General features: G+C 39.2%; 1 protein-coding gene and 1 pseudogene across 1 annotated transcript in view; both read right to left on the reverse strand.

Annotated features, from left to right (window-relative positions):
- Fam120c (family with sequence similarity 120C) overlaps positions 1-20,707 on the reverse strand; it is a 125,369-nt gene that overhangs the window by 60,172 nt on the left and 44,490 nt on the right. Inside the window, exons 6-10 of the mRNA XM_015506510.2 lie at positions 13,919-14,018; positions 13,222-13,298; positions 12,509-12,786; positions 11,547-11,820; positions 10,753-10,924 (exon numbers count right to left, since the gene is read on the reverse strand). Coding sequence (XP_015361996.1) covers positions 10,753-10,924; positions 11,547-11,820; positions 12,509-12,786; positions 13,222-13,298; positions 13,919-14,018 — 901 coding nt within the window. The remainder of the gene's footprint in view (positions 1-10,752; positions 10,925-11,546; positions 11,821-12,508; positions 12,787-13,221; positions 13,299-13,918; positions 14,019-20,707) is intronic.
- LOC107159859 lies at positions 2,573-5,602 on the reverse strand (annotated as a pseudogene).

The raw sequence follows: 20,707 nt of genomic DNA on the forward strand, positions 1-20,707 counted from the left end.
TCCTGTTGTCATAGTAGAGACCAGACATTCATCCTTGGTTCAAGATGACTGGGTCACAGGAAGTAAGATGGGCTTTCCACATACTAAGCACTGGAATGACAGAGATGGGGTAGGGGCGTTGTCCAGACTAAAAACAACCAGGTACCCAAAGACAGAGGGTAAGCCCCTGTCAGCCTAGGATACTGTGTCTCACTCTTGACCTATGGGCCAAGAGAGGAATTTGTTGAAAAGGAGGGCCAAAGAAGTTCTCAGTAATTAGCAACAATACAGCAAACTTCTCTGTGTTGCCCAGTTCCCACTGGGGATGACACATCCTAGTCTGCGTAGGTGAGACTTTCATCACCTCCCTAGGTTCTCTTTTTAAAATATTTTTAGTTGTAGATGGACATAATACCTTTGTTTTGTTTAATTTGGTTTTTTATGTAGTGCTGGGGATGGAAACTAGTGCCTCACACGTGCTAGGCAAGTGCTCTACCACTGAGCCACAACCCCAGTCCCCTAGCTTCTCTTTTTAAAAAATAATTTTAGTTGTAGATGGACAATACCTTTATTTTATTTATTATTTTTATGTGGTGCGGAGGATAAAACCCCATGTCTCATACATGCTAGACAAGTGCTCTACCACTGAGCTACAACTATAGCTCAACCCTTCCTAACTTGTGACAACAGTAGACTTTGGCCATTCCATTGACATTCATAGCCCAACTCAAGCAGTCACTGGCTGGAGAAGAGAAGTTATGTATACTCTATGTATATTTTTCTGCTACAGGGTTTTACCAACTGGCAGGTTCCCCTCTAGCCCTTAATTCTTCGTTATCCTCTCTTCCCAGGTGCATTCTCATTCCGAGGTGTGGTTGATCAGAGGGTGGGCAGAAATGCCTTGCAGAGGGGGAATGCAAGATGGGTAGACCCCATCAGTACCTCAAAAAGGAATGGGACATTTTTCCACCTTTCATGAGACAAAGCCACCTTGAGGTCTCAGTGATCTCTGGACAACATTGAGAAACATATCTAAGCTTCAGTTGTCAGGTATTCCCCCCCTTTCTTATCACACATGGGGGAGATGCTCAGGTTCAGGATAAGTGTGTTCCAGATCCAGGCCACCCATATTTTCTACCAGTCTGAAGCAAACTTGGCCCTGGGGTTCCAAGCGTAGAAGGAAAGTTGTCAGAGCAGGATAGAGCTTGGTATCGCAGTAGCACAGGAGCTGGTATGAGGCGACAACAAGCAAAGAGGACATGATAGTGATAGCAGTGTAGACATAGGATGTCAGCTTCAAGGATGCAAAAGCCAGGATATTTTGGCCATGGCTCTGATAAAAGCCATCCCCAACACTCTTGCCTCCAGTTGGGAGGCACCATACAAGCAACTCAGTCCAGAGAAAGATCTAGCCAGTCCAAACCCAGGCACATCCAGAGAACGTAGGTCTTTAAGTTGACTCCACCAAGGAAAACAGGCATTTGGGTATTATTTCAGATTCCTGCTTGACGATAAGGCAACTTTTTGAAAAAAATATTATTTCCAAGAAAAAAAAAAAAACAAACAAAAAAATTCCAAGGAGAAGGGAAAGACATCACTTTTTATGGATTAGGTGGGGGCTTTCTAATTTTTTATGTTCAATTTTGTCTTTTTCTCCCCATTTTCCCAATAGAAAGATCAGAGAAAAATAAATCATCTTCTAATAGTCATTTCCAGTATGAGCAGCATTTCTCTGGGCTTGGGAGTAAGGGCAGTTGGAGAGGCTGAAATGTTCCCCCAATCCCCACTTTTAGATCCTTTGGTTTCCTTCTCCCAGAAGATAGAAAAAGGGCATGGTGGGGACATCAGGGAGAGAATAAGAGAATACAGTGATAACAAACCCTAAATGGTCAAGGGGCTGGCTGGTGCTCCTGGGGCGCAGGGATGCTGTCAGAGTCTTCCATAGGATAGTACTGGGTAATGGGGCCCACAAAGCCTTCTGAGGGGCTGCATAGTTGGCTTGAGGAGGAGCAAGAGGGGGCTGTGGATAGAGAACAGGTTTTTGCCTTACCAGCCATGGGCGGGGCTAAAGAATGATTCTGGGGGCTGGGGTTGTAGCTCAGTGGTAGAGCGCTTGCCTAGCACATGTGAGGCACTGGGTTTGATTCTCAGCACCACATAAAAATAAACAATAAAAAGGATGATTTTGGTAATCCAAACTATCAATAATTTAAAATATGATATATGTATACATAGATGCGTGTGCGCGTGTACACACACACACACACACACACACAATCTCCACCTCTTCAAGAAGCTGGGATGAAGAATTATGAAGAGAAGGGGAAGGGAATTATGTGGAAGCCACTATCCAGGGTGCCTCTAATTGCCCCAAAGGTGTCTATACTGCTACTTAGCATGAAAGCCCATCCTAATAAATCCACACCTATCCCTTCTTTGTCCCCTCCTGGGTCTAGGCACCTCATGGACCCCTGACCATTCCACCCATTCCCAGCTCCAAACCCCAAGGCTGAGGGGCTTTTCATTTTCCCAAAGTCTGTGTGTACCAGTGCTGGCTTGTCCATTGGCATCTTCCCACATGCGCTGGCCTGTAGGTGGTTAGCTGATTACTATGGCAAGCCCACTGGAAGATTGGGAGGCTTCCTGCTCTCATGGCCACCACCTACTGCTATCACTGAGTGTTGTTTGTGGTTACTCTCCTCACCAATGCAGCATCCATTCAAAAGTAGTTTGGGGTCAATGTCCAAATTTTTGGCTTTGGAATATTTCAAGAAGTCCCAGAACTTCTCCAGCCCATAAAGTAGACCAAATTCATAGTCCCTCATCTTTTCCTTCTGAAAATCCTTGAGTATATCCAGCTGGAACTTGTTTTGTAGGCCATACTGTTGTATCGAGAAAAGCACTCTAAACCATATCTGTAGCCTTCTTTGGCATCCCCCAGAGCCAGCTGCTTGAACTCCTCACATATCTTTTTGTTGAAGTGATGTTGGAGGAAAAATGACCAGAAGCAGAAGAATGTTCATTTCCTGAGACTGGCCAATACCCATGTGCTTCTGCTAGTGAAGGCAGCACCTGTGATATGTGAGGTAGACATGTGAAACCATTTCCCTTGAGCAGCTCATGGAAAGGATGCTAGTACTTGGGCAGTGACTGAGGGGTACAGCCAAAGCTGCCAACCTCAGATGTTCCTTCTGAGGGGCTGGAGCTAATGGAAGCAGTTGAGGCCCTTTGCTCTTGGAAATCTATCACCCAGGCCACCTGGCTCTCAAAGGATTGGTTCAAGCCATGCCTTGTCTTCCTTTGTCGAGATATCTTGGCATCTAGCGTCTGTCCTTCTTTTACCACTGGGTAAAACTGTGACATTTGGCTTAAGTCTTTTTATTTATTAGTATTTTTTAGTTGTAGATGAGCACAATATTTTTATTTATTTACTTATTTTTATGTGGTGCTGAGGATTGAACCCAGTGCCTCACACGTGTGAGGCAAGCAATCTACTACTGAACCCCAGCCCCAACCCCAGCCCTTGGCTTGACCCTTTGATCTGTGGGGTCCAGGTATGTATGGGGTCCTGGCATTGCTGTAGTTTGGCAACTCTGGGGCAATGGTTGGAAGAGAGCAGGCAATGGTAGAGGACTCATGATCACCAAACAACTTGTTGTCTAGGGCATAAGTGGAAACTTGATGGAACAAAGGTGGCCCAGGAAGAACCTCCGGGTTGGGGTCTACAGAGGGCTCAGGGTTCAAGTATGTCGAACTGATTTCAGCTGATATTCTTGATTTTCTTGCTTGATCTGGGTTCAAACTTCTCAGTCCACAGGTCCTGCCCATAGCAGAAGAGCCTGTCATTAATGACTTTGGCCAGCTTAGTACTCACCTTGGCTGAAAAGTGTGATTGCTGATCCCACCCAGGTGCTGGTGCATGTAAGGTGGTGCCTGGGTAACAATGAGGATCTTGTTGATATCTGGTCATCAATTTCAGAGTCAGAGTCCTCATTAGAGTAGGCAGTGAAGGTGTTTTTTTACCCATTCATCTGCTCCATCTCCTCATTAAACAAGAAATCTAGTTCCTCACCTTGGATATTAGCTTCTGGGAGGGAAGTTGCTGAGGCAAGGGTCAGGTGGGCAAACCTGGGCTCCTCTGACTTCTTGGGCTGTGCTGGGGGGAACCCAGGTCATTTCTTCACTTCAATCCATTTCTCAGAATCCAGGTGAGGCAGGCTGGCAGATAGGCCCTCGGGCAGTGTCTTTAGGTTGTTGACCTCTTCCATTTTGGTTGGCACTGGGATGACTTCATGAAGAAAGCCAGACACTGACTTTGTCTCTTTCTGGTAATGCTGGCAAGGAACAAACTCAGGGCAGTTGAGAAACTGCGTAAAAAATCAGTGTGCAAATAATCCACTATTGGGGGACCAGGAAGAGGTCACTTCTCAGGCTCTTCCTTCATAAGGACATTCTTATCAATGATTTCCACCACCTTGTTGTCCTGAGGGCCACAAAGATGAGTCAATTGTTGGTGATGAGGGCTTGCATTCGGTAGAAGGAAACAATAAGGGTAATGGGAAGGAAACCACTGGTATCCATTTTCCATCTCAGGAAGAAATGCTGCTCTAAATTGTATTTAATCTGTCACTTTATGTAGTTTTTGCACAGCTCCTGGTCCATACTGTGAAGCTCAGTGCTGTCGTCGTCATCAAAGTAGTAGGTGATGCTGTTCATGTGCCTGGGGGTATGAGGCCCCTCTGCAACATCAAAGTTTTGACAGCCACACTGGCAGTCAAAATGGGTTTCAGTAATATGCCCCACCACATCCCTGGCCACAGAAGGATGACTGTGCCCCACCCACCCCAACACTCTTCACATTTGATGCCTTCTTATGGTTGTGCCAGGCAGGCTCAGACCCTTTAATTTCCCCACATTTGGCAGGTATAGGTTTCTACTGCTGTGGGTGGGCAAGTTTCTCTCTGGGTACAATAGGCTTCATGTCTATTTGAAGCGAAACCCATATGTATTTATTCTCTTTGTTCTTCTGCCCATCTTACTGGCAGTCCTCAACCCCATGCTTCTCCTTCCCTGATTTTTCTTGTTGGGTTTTCAGGTTCTTCTTACTGTCGCTCTCCTCTTTCTTTCATGTTCTTGGCTGGCAGTGTATTGGAAAGCTGAGGCTTTAAAAGCTGTTGGCTGCAAACACTTGTGAGCTATCTCATAGCTGTGGATCAGGTAATTGTATCTGCAAAGTGACCAACCTTGCTGTCTTTGTGCTGTTTAGGAGTTGCTGCTCTCATCACCTTGGCTGGAGCAGAATGTTCTGGAGGGTACTGTCTGTTCATGGGGTCCAGGACTCATGGCAGCACTTTCTTAGTCCAAAGGTTTCCCTTGAGTGGGTACTTTCAATAAGTCCCAGTGCTCAGTTCCTGAGGCTCCACCTGTTCCTCCACCAGCACCCAGTTCGCTACCTGCCACCCTCCTCTGTTGCCAAGGGCCTGGCTCTCACGACAGGTGGCTGCATGCTCTTGGGTGGCCCCGTGCCCTCCTTGTTTGGTCTGGTGTAATGCAGCCATGGTCTCTGGGTTCCAGCTCCCACCCCCAGGCTTGCTCATGCCTTCAAGGATCATGGAGGCTTCTTCCTCACTTCCTCATAAGCNAGAATTGGGCACCCCTGGTGGCAGCAGATGCGCTTTAAGTGACCATATGCACATAGGCCCTCTCCCCAGAAGCTGGGCATACCTGAGTTTTCCTCCCCCCACCCAATGAACTTGGGTGATGCCTTCTTCCAGGGTCCCAGGTTGATAGGCCTCAAACCCCCTGGAAAAGGATCAGGATGCATGGCTAGGTGCTGCCCTCTACTGGGCCTAAGGCAGCTGCTATAGATTTGAGGCCTACTGATAAAGAAGGGTGGGAGGGAGGGAGAAAGGCCCTTCCACTTTGTGGTCCAGGCTTTCCCCACATGTACCCCCATTCCCCCTGCACAATTCCTCACAGTATGTAGCTACCCCAAGCCTGGCAGGCTTCTCACCCCCAGGGTGGCCCAGGTTAACCTCTTCTCATATCTTGAAATAAAATTTTAGAGTACTGATTAGAGGCTCTTCTTTTGGATTTGTTTTGTTTTGAATGAATTGGGTATGGACCCAGAGTCTCATGTGTGTTAGGCAAACACAATACTACTGGGCCCAATACTACTGGGCCCAATACTACTGGCCCCAGACTTTTTAAAATTTAATTTTGAGATGGGGGTCTAAGTTTTTGAGGTTGGCCTTGAATTTGCCTCAGCCTCTCAAATAGCTGGGATTATATACATGTGTTACCATACCTGGCTTCTTCTTTATTAATGTGAGCATTTAGTGGTATTAATTTCTCCTTTCAGCAATGGTTTAGCTCTGTTCCACAAATTTTACTATGTTGTACAGATGGTCCCCAACTTATAATTTTTCAATTTATGTTACTTTGACTTTATGATAGTTAAAAAGTTAATATACATTCAATAGAAACCATATTTTAAATGTTGATCTTCTCCCAGGTGAGCTATGCAGTCCAAAACTCTCTTTGATGCTGAGCAGTAGTAGTGAGCCATAACTCCCAGTCAGCCATGTGGTCGGTCATGAAGAAAAACTACTGATACTCTACACTGTGCTATGTTGCTAAGCTGTGATGGTCATTAGGTTAGGCATATTAAATGCTTTTTATTTTTTAATTGTTAACACATATTAATTGCACAAGTTAATGAGTTCCACTGTGACATTTCCATATATACATATTTTCAACTTATGGTAAGTTTATCAGGACACAGGCCCATCTTAAGTTGAGGAGGACTGGTATTTATTTTTCATTCAGTTCTGCCTTTCTTTCCCTTGAGACTTTTCCTCAAGATTATATATACATGCTTTGTTATTTTCAAAATATTTGCAGATTTTATGTTTGTTTTTGTTTAGGTTTTTATTTAGGTTTTTGTTTTTGTTTAGGTTTTTATGTTTGTTTAGGTTTGCATTGTTTCTAATTCAATTCCACAGAAGTTTGAGAATATATTCTGTATGATTTCAATTCTTTTAAATTTACTGAGGTTTGTTTTATTTCCAAGGATATGATCTATCATGGATAGATCATTTCCAAGGATATGATCAATATGCTCTGTGGCTGGGCTGCATGAAAATACTGTATATTGTCCTCTTGTTGGATGTGCTTTAAGAGTTGACCAGATCCTGCTCACTGGTTATGTGGCTTTTCTGATCTTCTGTCTAGTGATTCTGCCCATTATTGAAAGGGCAGTTGAAGTTTCTATAATTATGGGTTTGTTTATTTCTCCTTTAGTTCTATCAGTTACTATATCATATACTTTGTGGCTATATTATTTGGTGACACACATTCAGGATTGCTTTATCTTCTTGGTAGAATGACACTTTTATCATTATATAATGTCTCTTTCTGTCTCTGGCAACATTCTTTTCTTAGAAATCTACTACATGTGGGATTAATATAGCTGTTCCTGCTTTCTTTTGATTAAGGTTTGCATGTGTTTCATTTTCCTTCCTTTTACATTCAACCAACTGAAACATTTATATTTGAAGTAAATCTTTAGTAGATTTACTTGGGCTAGTTTTTATCTAGTCTACCAATCTGCATTTTAAATGGCATAGTTAGACTTTATATAGTTAATAAAATTATAGATATATTAGAGAGTAAGTCTATCATGTTAGTTTTATTTAAGTGTTTCTTTTGTTTTCTTATTTTTCTCTTCTTGTGGATTATTTCAATTAATTTTATGATTCTATTTTGATTTTTCAATAGTGTTGTTTCTTAAATATTTTTTAGTTGTAGTTGGACACAATACCTTTATTTTTATTTTTATGTGGTGCTAAGGATGGAACCTGGTGCCCTGCACGTGCTAGGCGAGCGCTCTACAGCTAAGCCACAACCCCAGCCCCTATCTATAGTGTTTTTGAGAACAACTGTTTTTGTATAATTTTTGGGGTGCTAGGGATTGAACCTAAGGCCTCATGAATGCTAGGCACATACTGTACCACACTCTCATTATGTATTTAATACCTAGAACATGCATTTAAAAAATATACAAAGGGAGACTGGGGATATGGTTCAGTGGTAGAGCATATGTTTAGAATGCCTGAGGACCAGGGTTGAATTCCAAATACTTATAAATAAATTATATGCATAATTTATGCATACTGGTATTGAAATTTTATCAGTTCAAGTGAAATGTAGAAACCTGACCTATGTTATATTTCTTTACACTACCCTATTTATAATTGTCTAAAATATTTTCTCTAAATAGAGAACCACATTAAACACTGTTGTGATTTTTGCTTCAATGTGAAACATAATTTAGAAACTCAAGCAGCAAGTCTATTGTACTTATGTATTCTTTTGTTCTTTCCACTGTTTTTTTCTTCCTTCCTGATGCTCCATGATTCCTTAGTTTATCATTTTCTTCCTATGAAAAGAACTACCTTTAGCCACTCTTTTAGGGTAGTTCTGCTTATGAAAAATTATCTTTGTTTTCCTTCAACTGAAAAATGTCATAATTTAATTATTAGAGAATTTTCTTATTTGATAATGAATTCTGAGTTGACAATTCTTTCAGTAAATACTGTGCTGCTTTCTTCTGGATTGTAATGCTTCTAATTAGAGATCAGCTGTTATTTGCATTATTTTTCCCCAATAAGCACCATTTTTGTGTGGCTACTTTCAGTAAGTTTTGTCTACTTTTGAAAACTTTTACCATGATCTATCTTGACACGGATTTCCTTACTGCCTTGTGATTAATGCAGTTTTTTTAAATACGTAGATTTAAATTTTTGCCAAATTTAAGTACAGCCCTGCCATTATTCTTGAACACTTCTGCATTTTTCATCCTCTTTCTTTTCTCCTTCTGAGACTTTGATGATACCAATATCAAATCTTCTGTTATGCTTAATTTTTCCTGTCTATTTTCTCTGTTCTTTTAGACTATGTGATTTCTATTGTTCTACCTTCAAGTTCACTGATTTCTTCCTCTTTTATCTCTTACCTAAGATTTAATCCATCCATTGAGTGTTTTATTTTGCTAATTATATATTTTTAGTTCTTAATTTCCATTTGGCTTTTCTTTAAATCTTCTATTTCTTTGCTTAGAATTTATATTTTTAGTTTATTTCAAGCATATTTATAATTGTTTGTTAAAAACATTTTATTGATGGCTGCTTTGAAATCCTTTTCAGATAATGCAGACTTTTATCATCTTGGTAGTCACTTTATTCTTAGTCACTTTGAGATCATTTGAATTTGAAACCTTCCTAGTTCTTGGCATGATGAGGAATTTTCAATTGAAAACTGAACATTTGTTGTATTTTGGGAAGGGGGTGTACTGGGGATTGAATTCTGGGGCACTCAACCACTGAGCCACATCCCCAGTCCTTTTTTTTTTTTTTAATTAAAGACAGTGTCTCAATGAGTAGCTTAGTATCTCACCATTACTGAGGCTGGCTCTGAACTTGTGATCCTCCTGTCTCAGTCTCCTGAGTCACTGGGATTGTAAGTATGTGCCATCGTGCCCGGCAAAAGCTGAATGTTTTGAAAGATTCTGGATTTTATTTAAATATTGTGTTTTAGCAGGACTTTTCTGACCACTACTGGTAAAGGAGGACACAATTTCATTACTGCCAGGTGGGAGTGGAAAGTTGCAGTCCATGCTTAACCTTATTTGATACCTCCCCAGCAGCAGCACGTAAGGCACCTCATTATACCTGGTAAGGATGAATGTCTAGGCTCTCTTCATAAGGCCTTTTCTGTGTGTGTGTGTGTGTGTGTGTGTGTGTGTGTGTATGCTATGGATTATGGCTGGAGTACAGTGGTTATTACCTAAAATTTTTCTATGTTGCTAGGATGTTTGTTCTCTTCCTTTGACCACAGAAAGCCAGCTTTTTGGAGGCTTTTATTGGTCTGCAGCTGTTGACATTTCTGGGCCATTTGCCAGCTTGCTGCTCCTCACCCAGACTGGGATATGTGAGGCAAAAAGAAAACCCAGGGCACTCACTAGTGCACCACTGCATCATTCCTTGTGCCTCAAGGTTATCAGCCAGTCTGCCTTCTCCCCACCATCTAGAATATCTTATACTTGTTTTATATGTGTCCTGGGGTTAGTTGTACTTAGCAGCAAGAATAGAAAAACTACATCCAATCTATCTTCATGGAAGCAGAAATTTACAGTATTTTTTTGAATGATTTGACCATATTACTCTGTAGCTTGAAACACCCCAATGGTTTCACCTAAGCACAGGTTCAAATCCCAAAACTAAACCCTTCTGAGGAGACAAGACTGTGTCAGATACAATTCCATATTCTCAAAGCCCAGCATGGTTCTTATAAGCAGCAGTCATTCCGAATGTTTAATAATTGCAGATTTGGGGCTATTACATTAATGTGCTTCTCATATTGATACATATTCTCATGAATGATGCATTTTTTCTTAGGGGATACCGGGGATTACTCAGGGGCACTCAACCACTGAGCCACACTCCTGGCCATATTTTGTATTTTATTTAGAGACAGGGTCTCCCTGAGTTGCTTAGTGCCTTGCCATTGCTGAGGCTGGCTTTGACCTAACTCATGATCCTCCTGCCTCAGCCTCCTGAGCCACTGGGATTACAGGCGTGAACCACTGTGACTGATGAATGACACATTTTCTTAAAGACTGCATAGCCTGTATGATGTGTCTGCATATATATCTTTTTTTCTTTGCTGTGTCAAGCATTGAGAGATGTCAAAGCTAGATCTAGTTACACTTACCTTCCACAGGTAGCCTCCGCCGTATGGCCAGGCGTTCCATTTTCCGCTGTGTCTCTGCCAAACTAAAAAGGACTCCATATACGTATTGACGAGCTGACCTGAACAGGAGAGCAGCTGGAGGTAACTCCATGTTACACTCATCCTCAATACATACGGGAATCTTAATTTCACCCTAGAGAAAGGTGCAAGGGAAAGGAGAAAATGAGTACTTTCAAGATTTGAAACCAAACTGAGAAGAACCAACAATGAACTGCAGCCTCTACAGCCCAGCCACTAAATTTTCTGTTTGTATGCAGAGTATCAGATTAAAAAAGTTGTAAGAAGCCCAGCTAACAAGTCAATTTATAAGCTATATTCCATTTTGGAGGTCTCACCTATGATTGACGTCAGCTGATTAATGGGGAAAGTCTTAGACAATTTGCTGGTGGATGGATTTGTATGGTAAGACCAGAGGAGGGGAACAGCTATGCAGTAGAGGAAAGCATAAGGAACAATGGCACAAAGCCTCTTCTTAGACTGCCTATCCCTAGAAAACGTCCACCAACTTGGTGCATGGTCATGCAAAATCTCAGAATTATACTTCACTTTTAGGCACATCATTTACTGTACAGTCCTATCTCTGGCTGGTCCTGACTCATTTGGGGCCCTTAATATGGGGAGGAACACCAGCACACTTGGTCTTCTTTATCTTTTCCAACACCAATCATCAGACTTTTTTTTCTGATAACGTATAGTCCTAGGAAATATAAAGTATTCTTAATAGAAGAGAGGTGGGTGCTGATCTGCTGTCTCACCTTAGTGAGGACGTGATAGATATATGGATACATAAGACCCCTTCGATGTCTGTGTTCAGCAACCCGCAAGACTTCTGGAGCTACTGGTGGTAAGGGTGGAATTGTGATATCCATGTGGTTCCTTGTAGACATAGACAGCAGAGATGGGATGTGAGGCTCACCATCACCTAGGCTGGTTTCTGAAACTCCAGCATCCACAGGCTGTACCCAAGACCCTCTGTCACCATTGGGATCTTCCCAACCAGGCTGCTGCTGAAGAGTTTCTGTGATGTGACTGAAAAATTTAGAAAGACAGTGTAGAACAGAAAAGGGAAGCTAAAGATACTTCCACTCAAGATGGCTACTGTGATCCCAAGGAATCTCGCAAACCCTCTGGAGGTCCAGACACTGGGTTAGCACTGGAGATGATACCTTTCCTCTCAGTGGCCATCACTGCCTTCCTGGATTCTTTCACCTGACACAAACCAAAGCAATCAAAAGTCATGGGAATCACTCTGAATCCTTTATATCTTAAAAAAAGGCCATGCTAAGAATCTGCTTATATTCTAAGAAAATAATTATAACTGCAGTCTCAAAATAGTTCTGCTTCCCAAGAAAAATCTGTTTAGAGGAATAATCTTTAAAAAGTGAGCTAGGACCAGAACCCTGTCTCAGTTGCTAAACAATATAACTGCCGACTCAACTGTTCTATCACTTCAACTCTATACATTATTTTTCTTTTTTTACATTCAAACTATCCCCCTCACAAACAGAGAAATGACAGACAAGTTATAAAGCACATCCATATCAGGATTTCACTAACCAACTGCTATGCTGCCTTTGACCTCAGTAGCCTGGTCATCTGAAAATTATCATCTGCAGAGGGCCAAAAGAACAAAGAATGACAGAGAAAAGCCAAAAATATACACTTTCCCACATTCCTTCTGAAGTCTTTCCCCCTGGTTGTCTATACAGATACTTACTCAGAACTGGCTCCATTTGGCTCATCACCATCAGAGGAAGAGGAGTGGGAAGAGTCTGGTCCCAAAGGAGGTGAAGCTTTGGAAGTCAGGTAATTGGGAAACTGGGATGCAGAGGAGTCATAAGAGACAGCCCAATTGGCAAAGGGGTTGTCCTGCAGCATGGGATCCTCAGAAAAAGCATGGGAATCCCCCAGAGGATGGGAGAAGAGAAGAGATGAGTTGGGTCCCATTGGGAATGGTGGTGGATATTTCATTTTCTGGGGCACTTGGTGAGAAAACTAAAGGACAAAACAGACAGAAAATCTGTTTAACATTTTACCGGCTCCAAGATGGTTCCCTCAGCAGTTGTGACATAGTAGATGATACCAGTAGCAGGGACTGTTGAGATATCCTACTGAGAATGATAAGAAATAATTCTAACCGTGCTGCATGAACAGAATCCACTAGAAAAAGGACAATGAACCAATCCAGGTCACCTAGAACATTCCCTAACATTAGCTAATCTACCTTCACAATGCCCTAATGGTTACTGATGTGGGTGTTATCTTTTCATAGTCTGAAAGCCTCAAAGTAGAATGTGATACAGATATATATGATCTTGGCATTCTGCTAACACTGAGTCAGCCTATCTCTGCAACTCAGATAATAAAAACCAGGAAGCAATCTGAGTCCAATGCTAACAAAAGGTCTCAGGCCTCTTAAAGGATGCTTACCATTGGCTTTCCAGCAGAAATTGTGCCCATTTGATTTCGTGGAAGGGGAGGATTTCCAAGACGGTTATTTCGAAAGCCTGAAGCCAAGAGAAAAGGCTGTACTTCAATCAGTCCTAATAAATTTACAATGCTATATTCTGCCAAACCACCACCACATGGAAAATTTTTATTAATAAATAAGGTACAGGCTGGGGATATGGTTCAGTGATTAAGCCATTGCCTAACATGCATAAAGCCCTGGGTTTGATCCCCAACACCACAGAAAGTTAGTTAATTGAACAGCTACTCTGTGTCATGCCAGGAGTCTTAAATAAAAAAAAATTCATATGATAATAACCCTATAGATTACATATCATGAATGTGACTTTACAAAGTCACACAGATGGTAAGCAGCAGAGGTAGGATTCAAACTCAGACCTAACCCCAAAGCCAGGGCTGTTTTATATCAAGACAGCGTGGGTTACTACTAGAAGCAGTCTAAACTAAGCAAATAACTTTGTTCCCCATCTAAAAATTTGGGAAGGCAGGGTCTTCATTGTTTTACATGAAAATCAAAATTAAATGCCTTCCAAATAGTGATGACTTCGAGGAAGGCACAATCACAAATAAGTGATTCCACTCTGACCCTGGAGTTCCTGATGTACCAACACAGTTTCCCCTATGAACAGAGCAGCCTGGGGTCAGACGGAAGCCTTACCTAGAAAGGAGGGACCCACTGGCAGTGAAGAGAGTTTGGTTGTGACTGAATAGTATTCAACTGCTTTCTTGAATCGTTCTATTTTATCTTCTGTCCTGGACTGGTTGTTGGCACATCAGATTGTCAGAAAAAGAAATGATAAGAGAGTCTTTTTCATACAACTTATAAGTAGGGAGTCAAAACAATAGCAGAAATCAAATATTTAGAGAAACCCAAGAAAACAAATTTCTACTTTGTAGAAAAGATTAGGGAGAGAGAAATCATTATGGAACATAAAATATGGATTTTCTTTAAAAAAATTTACTTACATTTCATGATATTCTAAAATGATCACATGATCTGTAGGAAACATACATAAGAATGGGGTGGGGAATCACATAATATAGCCATCTAACAATATTTCAATGTGTTTCCTTATATTAGTTTTTAAAAAATTGTGCTGCAGTATATACCATTTTATATACATATTTTTTTGGTTGACATTGTACTCTATAATTTTAAATGGATGAATATTTTATCATTATGCATTTATCATAAAATTTTGTAATCACTTCGATAATATCTGACATTTAGGTTATTTCTAATATTTGGCTATTTTAAGCTATATAGGAAGAGTTTATATTGTCCATATAAATTTTTTTCTGGATTTCAGATTACATCCTTAAAATGATATTGGTTCAAAAGTTATAAACATTAAAACTAAGAGCACTTAAGCATACAAAACCACAATGTGACAATATTATATATCCATCAGAAGAGCTAAAATTAAAGACTAGTGATATTAAATTCTGGCAAGTATATGGAATAACTGGAATTCCAGCCCATTGCTAGTGGGAATGTACATTGGTACAGTTTAGAAAATAGCTTGACAGTTTCTTATAAAATGAAACATTTACCATACGCTATAGTAATCCTAATTTTTTTTTTTCAGTTCTGGGGATAAAACCCAGTGGTGCTCTACCACCAAGTTATATCTTCAGCTCTTTTTTATTTTTTAATGTTAAGACAGGGTCTTGCTAAGTTGCATAGGCTCACCTCTAATTTGGAATCCTCTTGCCTCAGGCTCTGAATAGCTGGAATTATAGGTGTGTGCCACCACACTCAGAAGTAATCTTACTGCTAATTATTTACCCAAGAAAAATGAGTGCATATGTCCTCCAAAAGATACAAACCAAAATGTTTATAAGAGTTTTATTCACAATAGTTCCAAACTAGAAACAACTCAAATGTATATCAATAGAAAATCAGGATAAATTGTTGTATAGATATGCAATGGAATACTAAACAGGAATAAAACAGGAACAAAGTACTGATATATACGATAGGTATAAATCTCAAAGATATTATACTGAATCGAATAAGAGAAAAACACAAATGTATATATAAAGATCAAGCAGAGGTAAAACCAATCTTTAGCAATATAGGTAAAAAAAAAAAAAATTCTGGTTTAACATTGTAGTTCAGTTGTAGAGCACTTGGCTAGCATGGGCCTAATTCTGGGTTTGATCCCCAACACCACAAAAAAAGTAAAAGCAAAAAGTACTATTTACCTTTGCAGAAAAAGGGCTGAGAAGGAGCTTTTAGATTTATCAGAATTTTCTCCTGAACATTTTTAAGATCTTCATAATATTTTACCAAATGCAATTTAAGATATTAAAGACAATTTCTAATTAAAAGTAATGCTCTCATAAGCATATTTTTTTAACATAATCTTGGGTTATTGCACAGTGCATTTTTAGAAGGTCTGATCATTTTCAGACTTTTGACACATTATATTAAATATCTTTCCAAAACAGATGCCTCAAGTTATACTGCCATCATCAATGTATGAGAATATCAAGTTCACCATACAATTCCAGTGTTGAGTATTTTCTACCAAAAACCCCTAACTACTATCTACTAGGTATAACAATATTTATTTCTTATAGAAACAATAGACTATATAATAAAAAATATTTTTAACATGTATAATGGTATCTCTCAGAGTTTGTCATTATTAACATCTAGAATCTTTAAACATTCCAGGGCTTTTATTTGTATTTGTGCATGCACATTAAAAAAAAAAAAAAAAAGGAACTGAGATCTCGAGGTCCTACAGACTAACAGAAACAAAATCACTCTTGTATCTCAAAAGCCAATTAAAAATAACAGGGCTATAGTTGTAGCTCAGTGGTAGAGCATGTTTGAGCCATTGGGTTTGATTCTCAGCACCATGTTAAATAAATAAAATAAAGGTCCATTGACAACTAAAACATATTTTAAAATAAATTAACAGATGTTCTATAGAATAGAGGAAAGGGGTTGGGGAGGGAGGTAGAGAGGTAAGGGTACAATACTGGAGATTGAAATGGAACAATTTAGGTTATATGCATTTATAAATATGTCAACATAAAACCCACAATTATACATCACTATAAAGCACTAATAAAAAACTGAATTTGATGTGATTAAAAAAGGGTTTCAAATCCAGAGAATGTTCACAAATTATTGACTGTCAGAGTGGCATCTAAATGGTTAAATAATAGTAAACTATCAACATTCCATTATTTATTTATTCATAATCTCCTCGTTAAATTTAGTAATACACATAATAATAGAAAACAATCTTCTAAAAACTACAAAGGGTACAAGTCTCCCTTAACATCTCTCTTTCTGCATCTACTCTTTTCCTAAGAAGTGACCTGTTTGGTAGATGTTCTTTCATGAATTTTGCTATTTTTACACACACATATGGACACCAATATGATTTTTGGGTTTTTTGCACAAATGGAATCACTATCACATTGTTATCACCTCCTTTTGGCATTTAACAATATGTCTTATATATTCTTCAATGCCAATCAGTAGAGCTCTATGACCCAATATACCAAAATACTTCACCCCATGTAACCCTGAAGTCAGGTGTGGAATTTTATAATTGACATCATGACAGTCATGAAAAAAAGTTTCAGATATTGTAATTTGGATTAGGGATGCTCAACCTGTGCTAGTAAACAGTATGTATGTTTGTTTATAAGAGCTCTCCTCAATTCTGATTTTATGGGGTGGGAGTATAGCTCAGTGGTACAGCACCAGCCTAGCATGGGCCAGGACTTAGGTTTGATCCCCAGGACTGCAAAAATAAACAAAACGATTTTATGAAGATTTTACAAATGGTTGAAAACATGGCAACTTAGTGAGGCCTAGTCTCAAAATTTGAAAAGGGGAATTTGGGTAGGTCAACCCTGGTGTGCTCTGCCACAAAAAAGAAACAAAAATGAAAATAAAGAGGATTGGGGTGTAATCAGAAACTATGTCTTTATTTCCCAATTTAAAAAAAAAATTTTTTTAGTTGTAGACACACACAATCTTTATTTATTTATTTTTAATGTGGTTCTGAGGATCAAACCCAGTGTTTCACTCATGCGAGGCAAGTGCTCTACCACTGAGCTACAACCCCAGCCCTCTATTTTCCAATATTTTAGTTCTTTTTTTTTTTTATAAAGGAGCCTTTGTTATTAAAAATAATCATTATGATTCTTCAAAAATGTATTAAGCCACAAAGATAATAAAAAATCATGACATTAAAAATATTTACCATGAGGCTGGGGTTGTGGCTCAGTGGTAAAGCACCCGCCTAGCATGTGTGAGGCCCTGGGTTCCATCCTCAGCACCACATAAAAAATAAATTAATTAATTAAATAAAGGTATTGTGCCTAACTACAACTAAAAAATAAATATAAAAAAAATTCACCATGCAACTAAGCATTTATAAAGTTTATTCTCCATTTAGACAGTATGCCATACTTAACATTTCACTCTACTGAACAGGTCAATTTTTTTTTTGTTGTGCGTCAGTCTCTTCCTGTCTGATACAAACAGCTAAAAGGACAAATAAACAAAGCAAATGTGCAAATATGTCATAAGGGAATGTTTCTAAAGTCAAGGAAAATGAGGGGCTCTTCACATCATGGTGGAAAGCATGGACAAATGAGGATCAGGTGTAATTAGTATTCAACAACAGTAAAAGAGAGAATTATGAAAGATAATGGGGAGAAAGGCATTTGAAAAGAGAGTCATTTGAATAGAGAAAGAATATAAGCCCTTGTGGAAACAAAAGTCCAAGTATACTTTTTGTAAGACAATACTTGTTAAGATTGTGCTAGCAAGTTAAATGCAAGGTAACATATTAGGTTGTGCTATCACAAAATTTTGTTGGGAAAATTTAGGTCCCCAAACCAAATACTCATATTGTGTTTCTTTCATTTAAAAAATCCATAGAAGTTTCAGTATTAGATAAAATGGAATAAGTACAGTTCCCTCTGTTCCCACTGAGGACAGTTATTAATATGTAGTTATAGGCAGACTGGGGAAGAAGACTAGGATTCAAAGTGAAATAGGTCAACTACAATGGGATCATGGGGAAAGATCCTTAATAAAAGGAGACATCTAAAAACATGACAAGTTATGTTGGGCTTGCTCATCAGTTAAAGATAAACAGAACATTTAACATATGCTTATAGAGATTACACGTATGATTAATTAAAATTTCACTCACCTGAGGTGCTTACTCTATGTGCCCACAAATGATTAATGGCTAGGCTATCTGATACAGAAAAAATTCTAACCTCTAAGTATAGAGTGGTTGTTAGGGGATTTAGCTGTCATGAAACTTAATCTTCAAGAAAGTTTATAAACATTTAACAAATCATCAAAATCTAACAGCGGCTCACCTGTTTGTGATCCCAGCCCACCCTCTGAAAAATCATATATATCATCAGAGCACTCAAATTTGGGCATGTCACTCATCTTCTCTGAGAGGCAAGGGTCATCCACACTTCTGAGTGTGAATTCCTTTGCTGTTCTTAAATAAATCTTTACGTAAGAACAGGTCCTTCTACTCTTTTTGTAATAAATGTTAAGAACTGGGTGGGGCTGAGGGTGTAGCTCAAAGGTAGAGTGCTTGCTGGGGCAGAAGCCCTGAGTATGATCCCCAGTACCACAGGATAAAAAAGAACATGAGTGGTTCCAAGTTGATGTTCCCTTCTTTTGGGAATTCCTTGGACCCTCTCTGGTGACAAAAGTACTATTGATTAAATGATGTGTTTAGGATTTCTTGTTCTTCCAGAATCTCTGAGTATATACACAATGCACTCTGAAATCTAAAAGTGTCCACTGGTGGGGTCAGAGAAAGCTGCAAAAGAAACTAGTCCAGGCTGGGAGTGGTGGCACACACTTGTAATCCTGGGGCTGGTGACAGAGACAGGAAGATCACAAGTTCAAAGCTAACCTCAGCAATTTAGTGAGATTTGGCATAAAAAGGCTGGGTGTGGCTCAGTGGTTAAGTAACCCTGGGTTTAATCTCTGACACAAAAAAGAAAAGAAAAATGAAAGAAACTGAAAAAGAAAGAAAGAAAGAAATTGTAGTCCAGTTTTGGCCTGAGTAGTGAAAAAGTGGTCTCCAAAAACTCAGAGTATAAAGAAATACCCTGTTTTCCTTTTTTATTTTTTCTCTTCCTTTGTGTTCCAGACCAAAGCAAATCTTGGATGGCAACAGTGGCAAATGAAAAACAGCAGGAAACTAAAACTCTGAAAGATAAGAACCTTGCTCTCCAATTAGAAGAAGAATGATTTTTCTTTTCTCTTTTTGTCCTTCTGCTCCTTGGTCATAGGCACAGTCAGAAAAAGTACAACACAATGTTGGGTGATTAAAGTTCTGACTTTCTGGCAAGAAGACCAAAAAGCGGGTAGCCCAAAGAACCAGGAAGACTGAATAGATGCAGGGGAGAACTACTAAAAGCAAAATGACAAGTTGTTTATGAACCACTGGGTTCACTCCTGAAATAACACATGCACGAATCTGACTCTAAACAGCAGACCACAGACTAAAACTGAATTAAGAGATAGATTATGGCCCAAGACCCAGACTAAACACTAAATGGCATATACACAGGACTGATCTAGATATGTTTGCAAGGACTTTAACAACTGTATTGACACTGAAAGCACAGCTCAAGGAAGGCTAAAGTACTAGTGGTCTGAACCAAAATAGGTTTACCGATTCCTAAAACAAAAATTATCAATATGCCCCATAATACTGAAACAAGATCAATAGCCTCTAACATAATTTCAAAATTTCTTAGATATAATCCAAAAAATTGAGATGGCAATGTTGAGATGACACAGTGTGGTATTACCTAACAAAAGACACTTTAAAAGCCATTATAGAAATATTGACACTAACAGGAAGACTTGAAACAAAGTCTCAGCAAAGAAAGAAAATATATGAAAATAACCAAATGAAAATTATACAACTTAAAAATACAATAAATAAAAATGTAGAAGGACTCTATAGCAAAAGAGAGATGGCAGAAAGTTAATGAAGCTTATCATAGATCAACACATATTAGCCAGTATGATAAAAAAAGAAAAATAATTTCTTCAAAAAAAAAAAAAAAGAAGAAGAAGACATAGAAAGCCAAGCATGGTGGCATATGCCTGTAATCCCAGTGGCTTGGAAGGCTGAGGTAGGAGAATCGAGATTTCAAAGGCAGTCTCAGCAAAAGTGAGGTACTAAGCAACTCAATGAGACCCTGTCTCTAAATAAAATGCAAAAAAAAAAAAAAATAGGGCTAAGGATGTGGCTCAGTATTAGTTGAGTGACCCCAAGTTCAATCCCTAATTGCCCCCCACAAAAAAGAGAACAGAGTATCAGAAATATAGGGGATAACACCAAAAGGTCTAAATTGGTTCTCTGGGTCACAGAAGGAAAAGGAGAAAGAATGTGAGCAGAGAATCTATTTGAAGAAA

This window comes from Marmota marmota, unplaced genomic scaffold (assembly GCF_001458135.2).
Source record: "Marmota marmota marmota unplaced genomic scaffold, marMar, whole genome shotgun sequence".
Lineage (NCBI taxonomy): Eukaryota > Metazoa > Chordata > Mammalia > Rodentia > Sciuridae > Marmota > Marmota marmota.